We start from the raw sequence: 12,992 nt of genomic DNA, 5'->3' as shown, positions 1-12,992 counted from the left end.
GGAGTCGCTTTCAAATGGCTCCAAAATATACTAAAATCGTGACAAAATATTTGTCAGATTTTCCTGCAGCCACTGGTCATACACCATATCCCATAGTTACACTTTTCTTCTTAAGGAAATTTCTTTGTAGCTTTTCACTCTGTCTTAACATATTCAGACCAGAAACACAGCAAGTCTAACTCATTTTTCCCTTTTGCTGTTCATTTACAGATCTCAGAAAATTTTCACTGTGACCTAAACTCCGACCAGTTTAAAGGATTTCTGCGAGCTCATACACCCTTGGTTGACCCATCGAGTCAGGCAAGATCTGCAGTGTTCTCAGTCACCTACCCATCCCCAGACATCTACTTGGTAGTCAAGGTAGATATGAACAATCTGATTTCCATGTTCTGCTGTTCTCATTGTTGTTTATTTCCAGCACATATGTGGACTGAAAGAAATGACAGAATGTGTTCCGTGTCCTCTATGAGACTTGGGCTGCTTCTTCCTCAACTTACCCCCTTTCCCTTACAAGTAAATGCTGTTTGGGATTCTAGAAAGATGAGTTTTGGAACGCTACAGGTTTGAATCCTGGCTTTGCACTGAGTAGCTATACGACTGTCTACTGCCTAAACTTTCTGAGATTTGGTTTCCGCGTCCATAAAGTGGAGATTATCATGCCAACCTCAATGGGACATAACTACAGATAAAGCCTGGCTCTTTCTCCTAAGAGAGTGTCCTCAGCTTTCTGGCTCCAAGAAAGTCACTTCACTGACAATTTGAGGAGTGGGCTGTGGTTTCCGAGTTTCACTCTTCCCTTTTATCACCATCCCACAGGTTGTGCGTAGTGAAGGGACCCTTACAAGAAACTTATATTCTAGACTGTATCTTTGCTGATGTAAGAAAACCAGAGTCATTTTCTATACACCAAAATGGTTAGAATTTAACAACAAACAATATTTAACAAACCTAAAGCCAAATAATTGATTTTATTGACACATTACGCCAAAGTTGTAAAACAACTTTGTAAAACAAAATAAAAGAAGAAACCCAGGTGTCTGATTTCATGTACACCTAGCCTCCTGTGGGTCGAACGTTTTCTGTTAGCTCAGTGTCTTATGCCTGTAATTCCATCAGTTCACAATTTTTTGGTAGTAGCTTGTAGATCCCGAAGAATTCAGGTATCTTGGAGATCACTTCTTTTACAGCGTTTTGCAAAGATTATGACTGATTACTATCGCTTGAAGGGAACTTGTTAAAGTTTATGAAAAGTATGGTTAATAATCTATTGCCCAGGCTAGAAGTGTAGCCCACCAATGGAACATTTCTCAGTGTGCATGTGCATGAGGCCCTGGGTTCCATCCCAAGGCCTGCATCCCAAGCACTGCAAAAAAATACAAAATAAAAAATGTTTAAATCCACAACTTTCATTTAAAAAGCTCACTCTGATCACAATAAAACACAGAGAGAAAAGAAGAGGGAAAAGGAGCTGAGTCACATCCAAACAGTTCATGCCTAAAAATTTAAAAATGTGTTGTTGTCAAACATTAATGCATGTCCTTTTTGTTGCAGCATTACTTATACATACAAGGAATTTAGCTTAAATACCACTGCAGTTCCCCATAGTCACATTCACAATTCTCTCTCAGCCTCAGAAACCAATAAAACCAACACTGGGTCTATGGAGCTAAATTCTGTTTCAAACTCTTCTCAATAAATGGCTTCATTTGACTAGCCACAGTCATCTGCCAAATAACAATGGTTTCTGTTGGTTACTACCACTGACTAAATATGACTCCAATTTTTCCAGTGTATTAATGCATCATTTTGCAATAACATACTCTAAATTATCTGGATGTAATTAAGAAATTTAAATCTACATAGCAAGACAATCCTGGTTTGCTTTCTATTTTTTTGTCTTTGTTTATTTTGTTATTTTTGTGGTACAGGAGATCAAATCTAGAGTCTTATACATGCAAGGCAAAACTCTCTATCACTGAGCAGCATCCCCAGCCTTTTTGTCTTAGTTATAGAGCAGCATGGTTGCTGCTTTTCCTCAAAACATATAGTAAATGGTGTTGTAATACTTGGTACATCCAGGCAGATATCATTTGGGAGAGAAGGGCTTCTTTCTTTCTGGTTTTTATTCCCAAGCTGAGCACCAGAATCTTAATCATATTTTAGGTAGAGTCAACTAGTTCAGATAGTGCCAGTTCTATTACTTGCAGGGATTATTTCAGGCTTAAAGGTTTAGTTCAAGATTTTGTGAAGCAGATGAAAGGATTTGTTTCATAAGTAAGGAATGGAGGTGAACCTCAAGCTTTTAAAAAAAAACTGTTTAAAAATAAACAAGCCAGGCATTGAACCACCCACCCATCCTGAAAAGAGCAGAAGGCAGTCTCTTTGCCTTAAAAATCCCGGACGATTCTCACGTGCACCTGTGCCCTACCTCCCACACTTATAAGAACTCATGCATTTCATTGCACATGCTTTCACACATCACCACAAAGGACCGTGTGCTGGGCCTCATGTCAGCTCCCTCTCATAAAGCATTCGGAGTCACCCTGGCCCAATGCAGTGAAGGGGACAGCAGTTCAAGCCCCAGTCACATCTGACTCTACTGCTTCCAGACTCTTGGGACCCTTCTCATAGGTTTCAAATAATTCCCATTCCCATTCCTTGCTTCCGTGTCCTAATTGAAAGATTCTTAATCTCTGGCTAAAGTTCATTTTAAAGACCATGTTTTTATCCATTCACATCGTGGAAAAACTATATTTCCTTCCAATTTGTTCTCCTAGCTTCTGATTAGTGCTTTGGGAGAATGGGGACTCCATTTATTGTGCCCACCACCTGATCTCCCCAGCAGCTACCACAATGAAGATGTTTTTAAAGAATGAATGTGTGTCTATGGGACACGGTGACCCAATTTCTTCTTCAAAGATCACCTCAACTAATGACACAATCTAATAAAACTGAATCTACTTGTTTTTCTTATCAACATCTAAGTTAATTTTTCCTTGACAGAGAGTTAGGGATTCCAAATTCCTCCTTTTCTTTCTCTAAACATGGTGCCTTACTTTATGGCTGTTAGCCACCGGCTCCTTTTCCTGAAGCATAAGGAAAGAGGATGCCTGATGGCGGTGACATTTCTCCATCTTATGGCCAGTTAGCGAATTGAGAAGCCCATCTCAATGCTTTTGAGTTTCTTTCTGAACCTGTTAAATCCAGAGAAACAGCCTTTATAGGAAATACAGAACACAATTAACAGGCAATTTATTCTGTTCATTTATTCATTTTTGTGGAGGCTTTTGGTTCCCAACCTGACTTTTACAGAGTCCATATCTCTTTTTTACTTTGTAAGCAGTAATAAAGAAAATTAGTTTTTCACTTCCTACATATGTCCCCTGGGTTTTGTTTTATAAAATAACTTTTATTGCATTTTTTTATTAGGGACATAATACATGTTCATTGTTTAAAGATAGAAACTACAGGTCAGCAATAGGAAGAAAATAAAAATCACACATAATCCCTCTGTACCAAGATAACCACTGTTAACATTTGCTGTGTATCTGCTATCATCCTTTAAACATGCCTTTATGATTTCCTCTTATAAAACTGTATGTTATTCTTTACATTATTTTTTTAAATCAGGAAATACATATTGTGGACATTCAATGTCATCAAATATTGTCATTAAACATAATTTTAATGGTTGGATAATTCTATTATATGGAGGTAATTTACTCATTTTATTTTATTATTATTTTTGTTGGTAGATTGAAAAGGTCCTTCAGCAGGGAGAGATTGCAGACTGTGCAGAACCCTACATGGTTATCAAAGAAAGTGATGGTGGAAAGGTATGATCATTTGAGTATTACTAAATGTGACATCTTAGAATAAGCAAATATTTTCAGAAATGTTAGTGGGGTTTAGAACATATCGTGTCCCCATACGGAGCACTGAGAAGTAGTTTTTAAACAAAGAGAAACCAGTTATTGATGGTAATCTTTGAAAGAAATAGATTGTTGAACTCAGTAATGGTGATATGTACCAATGTATAACTACGTAACTTGGTTAGGAAAAGCCTTGTCCTGTTGTCTTGGTTCGCTCTGATCCCCCCTATTAGTATTGGGGGTTTTTGAGATAAGGACTCACAAACTATTTGCCCAGCTGGCTTTGAACCACAATCCTCCTGCTCTCAACCTCCCAAGTAGCTATAATTACAGGCGTAAGCCACCATGCCTGGCTTGGCCCAATTGGGAGGACAATAGAGACTCCATAAAATTCAGCGGGGCCAGATCTGTCCTGACCTGCCTCAGAAGCATAGGGTCATCCATTATTAATGTTGGGGAGAGGCTGGGACTGCTGTACACCATAAATTAATGAGCACATTATAGGACCTACACCATGAAAAGAACATCTTTTCTCAGCACCAATTTGCCTTTTAGGTTTCCAATATGATTTTTAGAACACGGCCTTTTAGAATAAGAATTTCTTGATCAGACTCATAAATTTCAAATAAAATTGATTGAACTCAAGATATTTGTGTTGGAAGATCTTTCACTTAGTCTGAACTTAGCACACCTTGGAGGTGTTATCAACTTAAAGAAGTTCTAGAAATCTTTATAAATCTTTTTGGAGTTTTCAAGTCAACTTTTGTAAAACATGATCTCCTGGGATCCTGGTAGATGGTATCCTAAATTTTATTCCCAACTTTCTCTCAAGATAATCCAAGTCATAAAACTAGACCTAAAAGAATCAGTTACAGATTCGTTGGTGAGTCAAGCCTTGGACATCTCATTTTTAGCAGAAGATACAGTTTATTAATTGAATGTAGCCTTTCTTTAATCTCTTCCTTTTATAATCCCGACTGTCTTACCAGCAACACTTCTGGCCAGAGTGGAGTCATTTTTCTGCTTATTCTCTCTTTAATTAGTGGAGTTGGCCTTTGGAGATGGCTGTCAGAACACGTCAGAGGCAGCTGGCTTGGTGCTGCTGTCACATTGCTTCAGCTCTTCTCTTTGCATTTCCCTCCAGAGTAAAGAAAAAGTTGAAAAACTCAAACTTCAAGCTGAATCCTTCTGCCAGCGATTGGGGAAATACCGGATGCCCTTCGCCTGGGCTCCCATCAGTTTAGCAAGCTTCTTCAATGTCTCTACCCTTGACAGGGAGGTAACGGATGTGGAGCCTGTGGTTGGTAAGATTGTCATCTACAGTGGGAATTAAAGGGCTCCCCAACTACCCACCCTGATGTCAACAGCTCATCCAAGGGGATTTGATTAATGCAGAAAGATGGGGATGGGAAAAAAGAAGGAAATAAATAGAATGAAACACAGTCATGACTGAATTGAATATATTTGATTGAACAATTGCCATGGAGCTTAAACAGAACCTTACAGTAAGAACTTTGGATGGAATTTTAATACTTTAAAAAACTAATTTTCAGTAGCTGCCACTATCAAAAAATAAAATTCCTTTTTTTTTTTTTTCAGCTGTGCTAAGGTTTGAACTCAGGGCAGGCACTCTATCACTTGAGCCACTCTGCCCGCCCAAAATCTCTTGAAAATTAGAAAATGTAGTAACCATCTAGTATGTTAAAGAAAGGCACCACAATTGACTCTTAAATATAAAAACAGCTAGTGCTATAAAGGCTTTGAAAAGCAAAATCGGGTTTCTTGAGAAAATTTCCAGTCTCTTAAAGTTTATTTTGCCAAGTGCAAATAAAAAAAAAATGGGTGCCAAAAGATTCTAGTTACTGTTCCAATTTATTTCATGTATTTCTTTCTTTTCTTTTCTTTTTTTCATCACGTCTCCCTTGATCTAAACCACTAATTTCCTACATGGGTTAAGTATGGGACAATCCCAGTGACTTTAAAGTTTTTAAGTAGACCCGCCCCCACCAACTGGGTCAGCGTTTTTGGTTTCCTTTGTTTATGGCAAATAGTTAAGTGTGCTATTTCTCAGCACTCCTTACCTCTGCCACTTCTGAAATGCTGCCTTTCTCAGGGGTGTGGAGGAAAGGGCATTTATTATTGCTACTTCTGTTCTGGAATTACTGTTGCATATCTGCCAGTCAGGTCTCCTAAATTATTTCTGACTTGTCAATAACACACTTCACCTTACTGCACTCTGACCATCACACCACAATATTTTTAATGTCAACTTTTGAAAGTGTAATGTGGAGTGCTTAGAGAGTACCATAAACTATATAATTTGGGCATAGGACGTGCTGAGACCTCAGCAATCTCAGTAACCTGACCAGAACCAGAGGCTGTCTCCTAAGAAGCAACCAGAGATACAGTACATTATACTGAGTTAGGTGGGCAGTGCTAGCAAGTTGCAATTCATCATAAGGGGTGAGAACTAGGGATAGAAAAACAGAACCCCCACCAGCTTCATGGAATAAAAGGACAAGATCTCCAATTAAATCCTTAGATGGGAGAAGAAACAACTAAGCAGAGTTTCAAGGTCCTTGGCCTGTAGATCCACATAAGAAAGGTCAACCGAGGCAGAAACTCAGTTCTGGTACCTGGTCCATATAACAGAATAGAGGCAAGCTGGATCAAGAATGTGCACAGGCTGACCCTGGCATGCTTGGGTTACAACTCCAGATGCCTTCAGGGGTATTTGAGTACATGCCTCTCCCAGTGGAATGCAAATGTAAAAATAAAACAAAAGCAAACATTGGCCTGACTAAATAAAGCTTACTGGGAGACCCTGTTTTGACTGCAACTCCTGACTCTTGCTGGGTGGCATCTGGTCTACCCTGATCCCCAGTGACAGGGACGTGCAGCTGATTCCAGCCTTTCTACTCCAGTCCGAGGATTAGGGACTCCAACAGGAGGACTAAGATAGGTAAGGGACTGTGGGTACCCGTGGAGGGAAAATTACATTCAAATTATACAGCTATGTTTAGCAACTTTAAATATATCTTTTTTAAAAAATTGGGCTGCTAGAGTAACTCAAGTGGTAGAGCTCCTGCTTAGCAAGCATGAGGTCCTGAGTCCAAACCTCAATATCACCAAAAAAAATTAATTGGCATATATTAGTTGTACAAATGGACCTCATTATAATATTTACAACATATAATGTATTTTGACCAAGTTTACCCTATCTATATTGCTCTCTCTTAACTGCCCTCCCTTCACCCCCTCTTTTTTTAACTTCTTGGTGGATTTCATTGTGCTATATTCATACATATGTAAATGTACTTCTAAACTATGGTTAAGTTAATAACTGCTGTATGTTCAAACAGCAAGGTACATTTTAGAATGACAATTATTTGCCTTAAAGGGAGAAGCTCTGTGGGTGAGCGGAGACTGTCCCAATCCAGGCGGCCATCTGAACGAGCCCTTTCCTTGGAGGAAAATGGCGTTGGATCCAACTTCAAAGCCACCACCATGAACATTAACAGCTTTTTCAAGCAGGTATCTCTATGCTGCAGTGAGTCTGGCTTTGTCCCTGTATTGGCATGGGTGTTGGCGCGCAAATGAGGATTATATGTGGTAATTAGAAGAAGCTAATTAACCTCACCAAGACTCAGTTTCATCACCTACAAAAGAGGGTTGATGTACTTGCTTCATCTGGCTGCTGGGAGGCTAGGTGGCACAGATATGTAAAGGTCCTCTTGGGATGCCCGGGGTACAGTAGGTGCTTGCTGAGTGCTAGGTCCGTCAACTGAGAGAGGAATTTGTCCCATTGATACAAAGTGTCTTACTTGAACTGTCTTGGTCAATTCCTTTATCAAGCTATGAAGACAGTCTGGCTAAGATGTCATCTCCCCAGTGGTCTCTGAGTTTTCTGATCTGGCTGTCCTCACCACTGTTCCATGTGGCAGCTTGCTAAGCACTCCTTCTTGCTTAGAGAATGGCCATTCCAGATGGTGTTCCTCATCAGCTCAATAAATATTGACATTTAACAATAAAAAACTCCCTAGAGTTCTCAGGTTCATAGTGACAGAAAATATAATGATAGGAGGTGGAGATAAAGGGGGTGGGGAGTGGTTGTTTAAGGTCATTTAAGTGTTTGAGATTTTTTTTTTTTTTTTTGCAAGATGAAAGAGTTCTGGAGATTGGTTGCACAACAATGTGAAATGTACTTAACATAACTTACCCTTAAAAATGGTCAAGAAGGCAAATTTTATGCTACTTAGATTTTGCCATTTAAAAAAAACAACTTGACTTAGACTTGGTTTAGCTCTGTTTTAGAAAATTGTTTTGCAGCTCAAGCAGTCTTTGTGGGGCATTTAAAGGACAAATTAACAAAATGATTTGCAGAAGGGATATTGAAGGGCTCAGCATCATGGAAATAGAGAGGGACTGAAGGATTTCTACTCAGTCTCCACTCCCCCCAGTGTATTGCCTTGGGGACAGAGTGTTTGATGGGTCTTATTTTTCTCATTGGGACTGAGACATGTCTACCTACCTGCCATACTGAGTTTTGCAACCACTATGAGAGATCATGCATGTGTCCTCTGGCAGAGTGCCTGTCCCATGTGGGACATAGGGGTAGCACTTACACTTTACCTCCTCATGCAAGGCAAATGTGAAGAGAATAAGATAGGAAAGAGAAAAGATGCTTTCTCCATCTTCAGATCTTTGAAGAAAAAAGTAACTCAATTCTGTGTTCTTCCAGTGAGTCAAGCTTGTATCAGTGGCTTGGAGTTCTAGGGGAGCAGCCTGTGACCCAGATTCTTGAGGGTCCCAACAGGCTTCCTTGGAATGCAGCAGAAGCCTTGTCCCCAGCAGGGCTGATGACAGGCTGCTTAAGAAGGAATGGCTGACTGCAGTTGAACTAAATGATTTCAGAGTTGCCTTTCATCCCAATTTCTATGCAAGACTTGTTAGAGTAAACCTTAAAAGCAAAATCCTTTTGTGTCTACCCTAACCCCAACTGTTCTCTTGGCAGGAGGGAGATCGTCTTAGTGATGAAGACTTGTTTAAATTTTTAGCTGACTACAAGAGATCTTCATCCTTACAGAGAAGAGTCAAGTCAATTCCAGGTGTGGATGGTTTGTCTTTATCCTCTTGAGCTGTGCCCAGACCATTTACCATTTGGCATTGCTTGTGTAATGCTACAATTTATAAAATCATTTGCCAGGTTTAGTGTGCAGAATTGCATTTGAAGTTAAGATCTGGACTGGTCTGCATAACAGATTTTGGCCAATCTATTAATGTTTTCTATTTTTCTTAAAGGATCGATTCTGCAAATGTACTTTGGGTCTCATTTCTCAGATAATTAGATAACTGTTTGAACAGAGAAGCCTCTTTTATTGAATAAAATATTATATGAAATCCTGGTATAAAAAAGGTGTGAATGAGGGCTGGGGGGGATGCAATTGGTAGAGCACCTGCCTAGCAGGTGCAAGGCCCTGAGTTCAAAGAACAAACCCTAAAACTTGTGCTCTGTTTTAGGGGGAATGGGAATATGATGGAGAGGGTGAACTTGTTCAAAGTACATTGTACACATATATGGACTTATTACAATGAAATTCCCTCTTATTAATACAAATCAAAAATCAAATTTAAATTTTTTTTAAAAGTGAATAAACTGGATGTTCATCTGTAATCCTAGCTACTCGATACTCAAGAGGCAGAGATAGGATGATCACAGTCCGAGGCAACCCCTGGTGAAAGCTTGTAACCCTTCCTGGGGGTAAAAAAAACAACAACTGAAAACAAAAGGACCAGGGACAGAGCTCAAGTAGTAGAGCACTTGCCTAGCACTGAGTTCATCCCCAGAACCATCGAAAAAAAGAGTGAATGCTAGATGCCTTGATGGTAGGAGTGAAGACACCTCCCTTACCCTCATAAGGTACTTCTGCAGCACCCTTGGGTATCAGGGTTTGAAAATCACCAAGTTTTTACTGATAATGATGCAGGGAAGTTACTTAACTATGTGTTATTATAGTATGGTGGTTCTGGAAAGAAATTTAGAGACCCTCTACTCCATTCCTATTCATCTTATAATTTCTTGTTTCCTATTTTATAGAAACAAAATCTCAAAAGTTATCATGATATGCTTTTTCTTACTCTATAGAAAATTAGCTGGGAACTCCAAAACTCTAGCACTCTCACAATTCATCCTTATGTTCATAAAAGAAATACATCACAGTTATCTTCCCAGATTCCCTCAGTAAAGAAACTGTCCTGTGGCTCTCTTTAGGCTCACTCAGGCTGGAGATATCTGCAGCTCCAGAGGTGACCAGCTGCTGTCTGACTCCTGAAATGTTGCCTGTGAGACCCTTTCCTGAAAACCGCACACGTCCACTCAAAGAGATTTTGGAATTTCCAATCCGAGAAGTGTATGTCCCTCATACCGTGTACAGGTAAGAAACAGAGGCCCCCCATGATCCCACATTCTGAGATAACAAGTTTGGATAATCCTCCAACTTCTCTTCCTACCTTCCTAAGGCGGGGCGGTGGGGGAATGAAATGTGATATCTATGCAACTATCAATAATTGTGAGATCTCTTTCTAGAGATAGTTTACCTAATTCTCTTTAACAAGAAGTTGCTTCTTCAATCATAAATGCAATTTCGATTATAGTGGATATATTCTGACCAGAAACAAAAAAACCCTGTTATCTTTTTTTCTGTGCAGAAAGACATATAAGGAAAACAGTAATGTGACAGAAATATTCCACACGTGGACCACCGAGCACAGTAGCCACTAGCCCATTCAGCACTTAGCTATTCAGCATTTGAAATGTGGCTAGTGTGATGGGGGAAATAAAAAATTGAATCTTACTTAGTAATAATTCATTTAAATAGCAATATGAGCTTAGTGGCTACCATGTGGAGAGCGAGGAGCTAACTGGGCCTACAGGCTAGGTCGCTTTGATTTCTAAAAGGGGCCCCCCCCAGTGCCACGGGGCCTGGAAAGGAACACGTGTCAGCACTCAGATGCCAAAAGCATTGCTGCTCAGGTACTTTTATTCTGAGAAGATTTTTTTAATGCAGTAAATAATTATGCATCTTTTATCTACAATCCAGAAATGATGTTTTGTTGTTTCTGTATTTTTATATAAAACATGAAATCAAATCATATTAATTAAATGAAGTCTTCTTTATCCCCAGTGTCCAATCACTGATCTCTACTTTGCTGACCATTCACCACTGTTATCATGGAAGGAAGTTATGTGTCCTTCCATTTTCTTTGATTTTTACACACGCATGAATAGCAAACAATATTATTTTTATATTCATTTAAAATTTGCATAATGGCTCCACACTCCACTTTGCCTTTTTCACTTATTAGTATTTTTCCTTTTTTTTTTTTTTTGGAGTATTACTATGTGCTCGTGAATTATATTGGCTCAGTATTGAGTTAATTATTTTTTTCTTTTTAGTCAAATTGTCACAGATTTAACCAAAGGGAACTCCTAAACAGCTCGTATTTTTAAAAATATCAATACTGATTTATATAGAGCTGTGTCATTCCTTTTAACTGTTGGATAGTATTCCTTTGTGTGAAAAGACTGTATTTTATCCATCTCACAATTGATAGACATTTGCGTTTTTTCACGTTCTGCCTCTTACCAGCACAGTGCAGTGGCAGTTGTCCTTGTCTCTCTGGGTACATGTGGGAAAGTTTCCTTAAGGAATATGCCTAGAAACAAAATTACTGGGTCATAAGTAATCAGCATTTTCAATTTTATTCATATTGCTACTTTTTTCCAAAATTGCACAGTTTGCTACCCTGCCAGCAGTGAACAAGAGTGGCTCACCACACTTTCCAGTAGGACCTGTGTGGAGCTGCAAGGCAAGAGACTTTAAGAGAGGTTTTTTTTTGTTGTTGTTGTTTTTTTTGGTCTTTTCTTTTTTGGTGCTGGGATCAAATCCAGGGCTTCACGCATGCTAGGTGAGCACTGTACCACTGAGTTACATCCCAGCCCAAGGCAAGAAACTTCAGAGTTCATGTGACACACATATACTTCTCCAGATTCACAAAACTGAGGCCCAGAAAAGACAAGTGAATGCTTCATTGAGGTAAAAATTACAGTGAGAAACAGAGAGAAATTACTTAGTCAGACAATCTGTGATGTACACAAGTATTTCCCCCCACTTAATCCTTCCTTGTTTTCCATCCTCATTTCCAGCCTCTTCCTAGGGGCACTTGTTCAGTTCCCTGTCCCTAAAGGAAAATGAAGGCGTGAAGATGTTTGCTCATAGATGCTGTGTTTGTATGTTTCAGAAACCTTATCCTATAATTGGAAACAAAATGCTTTGTGGCTTGGGATAAACTTGTATTTATTGCATTCCATTGTTACTCGATTTCCCTCAGCACTTAATCACCCATGGGAGTCACTGACAACTCTTTCTACTCCTTGCTGCAAACATTATCCCTTAATTACATCACAGCGGGATTTGGAATGCACTAGTGCCCTGAGTGCCTCAGAAATGTAGGAGTGCTGAGGAGGACAAGTCTGGGCAGATTACCATGGACCCGACTTGACAGCATGAGAAACAGAGCCACAAGTACAGAGTGGATGTTCTTTAGCTGTACTGGATACCATTGGAAGGCCAAGGTCAGCCCATTAGAAAAGAAACCAAGTCTTTACTCATGGAAATGACAGAAAATACTTCCCTCTAGTTTGGTGGTGGTGCCTTCGCTTGGCTCACAGGTTACCATGTTTCATAGCCTGTTTAAGGAAAGAGATATAATTAACTTGGTTCAGAATCTTACTCCATGAAAACTTGCAGGAGTTTAGGAGGTTTAGTCTAAACCTCTTGTGCTGTAGTTAAGTTTTTAGTGTTTTTTCTTCAGTCTTCCCAAGCTTTATAGTGCTTGAATCGGTTGATCTTGACGAAAAAAACAAGATTACACTAATTCTCCCTTTCCTAGACCTCGATTCTATGCACAAACTGGAAACAGAAGGAATCAAGGTGGATCTGAATCAAGTTGAGTGGTAATTTGCCTAAGTGAGCCTTGGGTGACTCACCTCCCCATTTCTGTCAGTTCTTCCTTCCTTACTACCCCCCTCAAAAAACCTACAACCTCATGGCTTCTCTG

General features: G+C 39.4%; 1 protein-coding gene across 2 annotated transcripts in view; it reads left to right on the top strand.

Annotated features, from left to right (window-relative positions):
• The window catches only part of Dock8 (dedicator of cytokinesis 8), a 216,514-nt gene that overhangs the window by 105,222 nt on the left and 98,300 nt on the right, over positions 1-12,992 (top strand). For both annotated transcript variants that reach the window (XM_074051975.1, XM_020186256.2), the window contains 6 exons: positions 211-360; positions 3,756-3,836; positions 5,017-5,176; positions 7,273-7,406; positions 8,887-8,980; positions 10,144-10,306. In XM_074051975.1, coding sequence (XP_073908076.1) covers positions 211-360; positions 3,756-3,836; positions 5,017-5,176; positions 7,273-7,406; positions 8,887-8,980; positions 10,144-10,306 — 782 coding nt within the window. The remainder of the gene's footprint in view (positions 1-210; positions 361-3,755; positions 3,837-5,016; positions 5,177-7,272; positions 7,407-8,886; positions 8,981-10,143; positions 10,307-12,992) is intronic.

The sequence above is a fragment of the Castor canadensis genome, chromosome 13 (assembly GCF_047511655.1).
Source record: "Castor canadensis chromosome 13, mCasCan1.hap1v2, whole genome shotgun sequence".
Taxonomy (NCBI): domain Eukaryota; kingdom Metazoa; phylum Chordata; class Mammalia; order Rodentia; family Castoridae; genus Castor; species Castor canadensis.
This window is presented reverse-complemented; position numbering and strand designations above follow the sequence as displayed.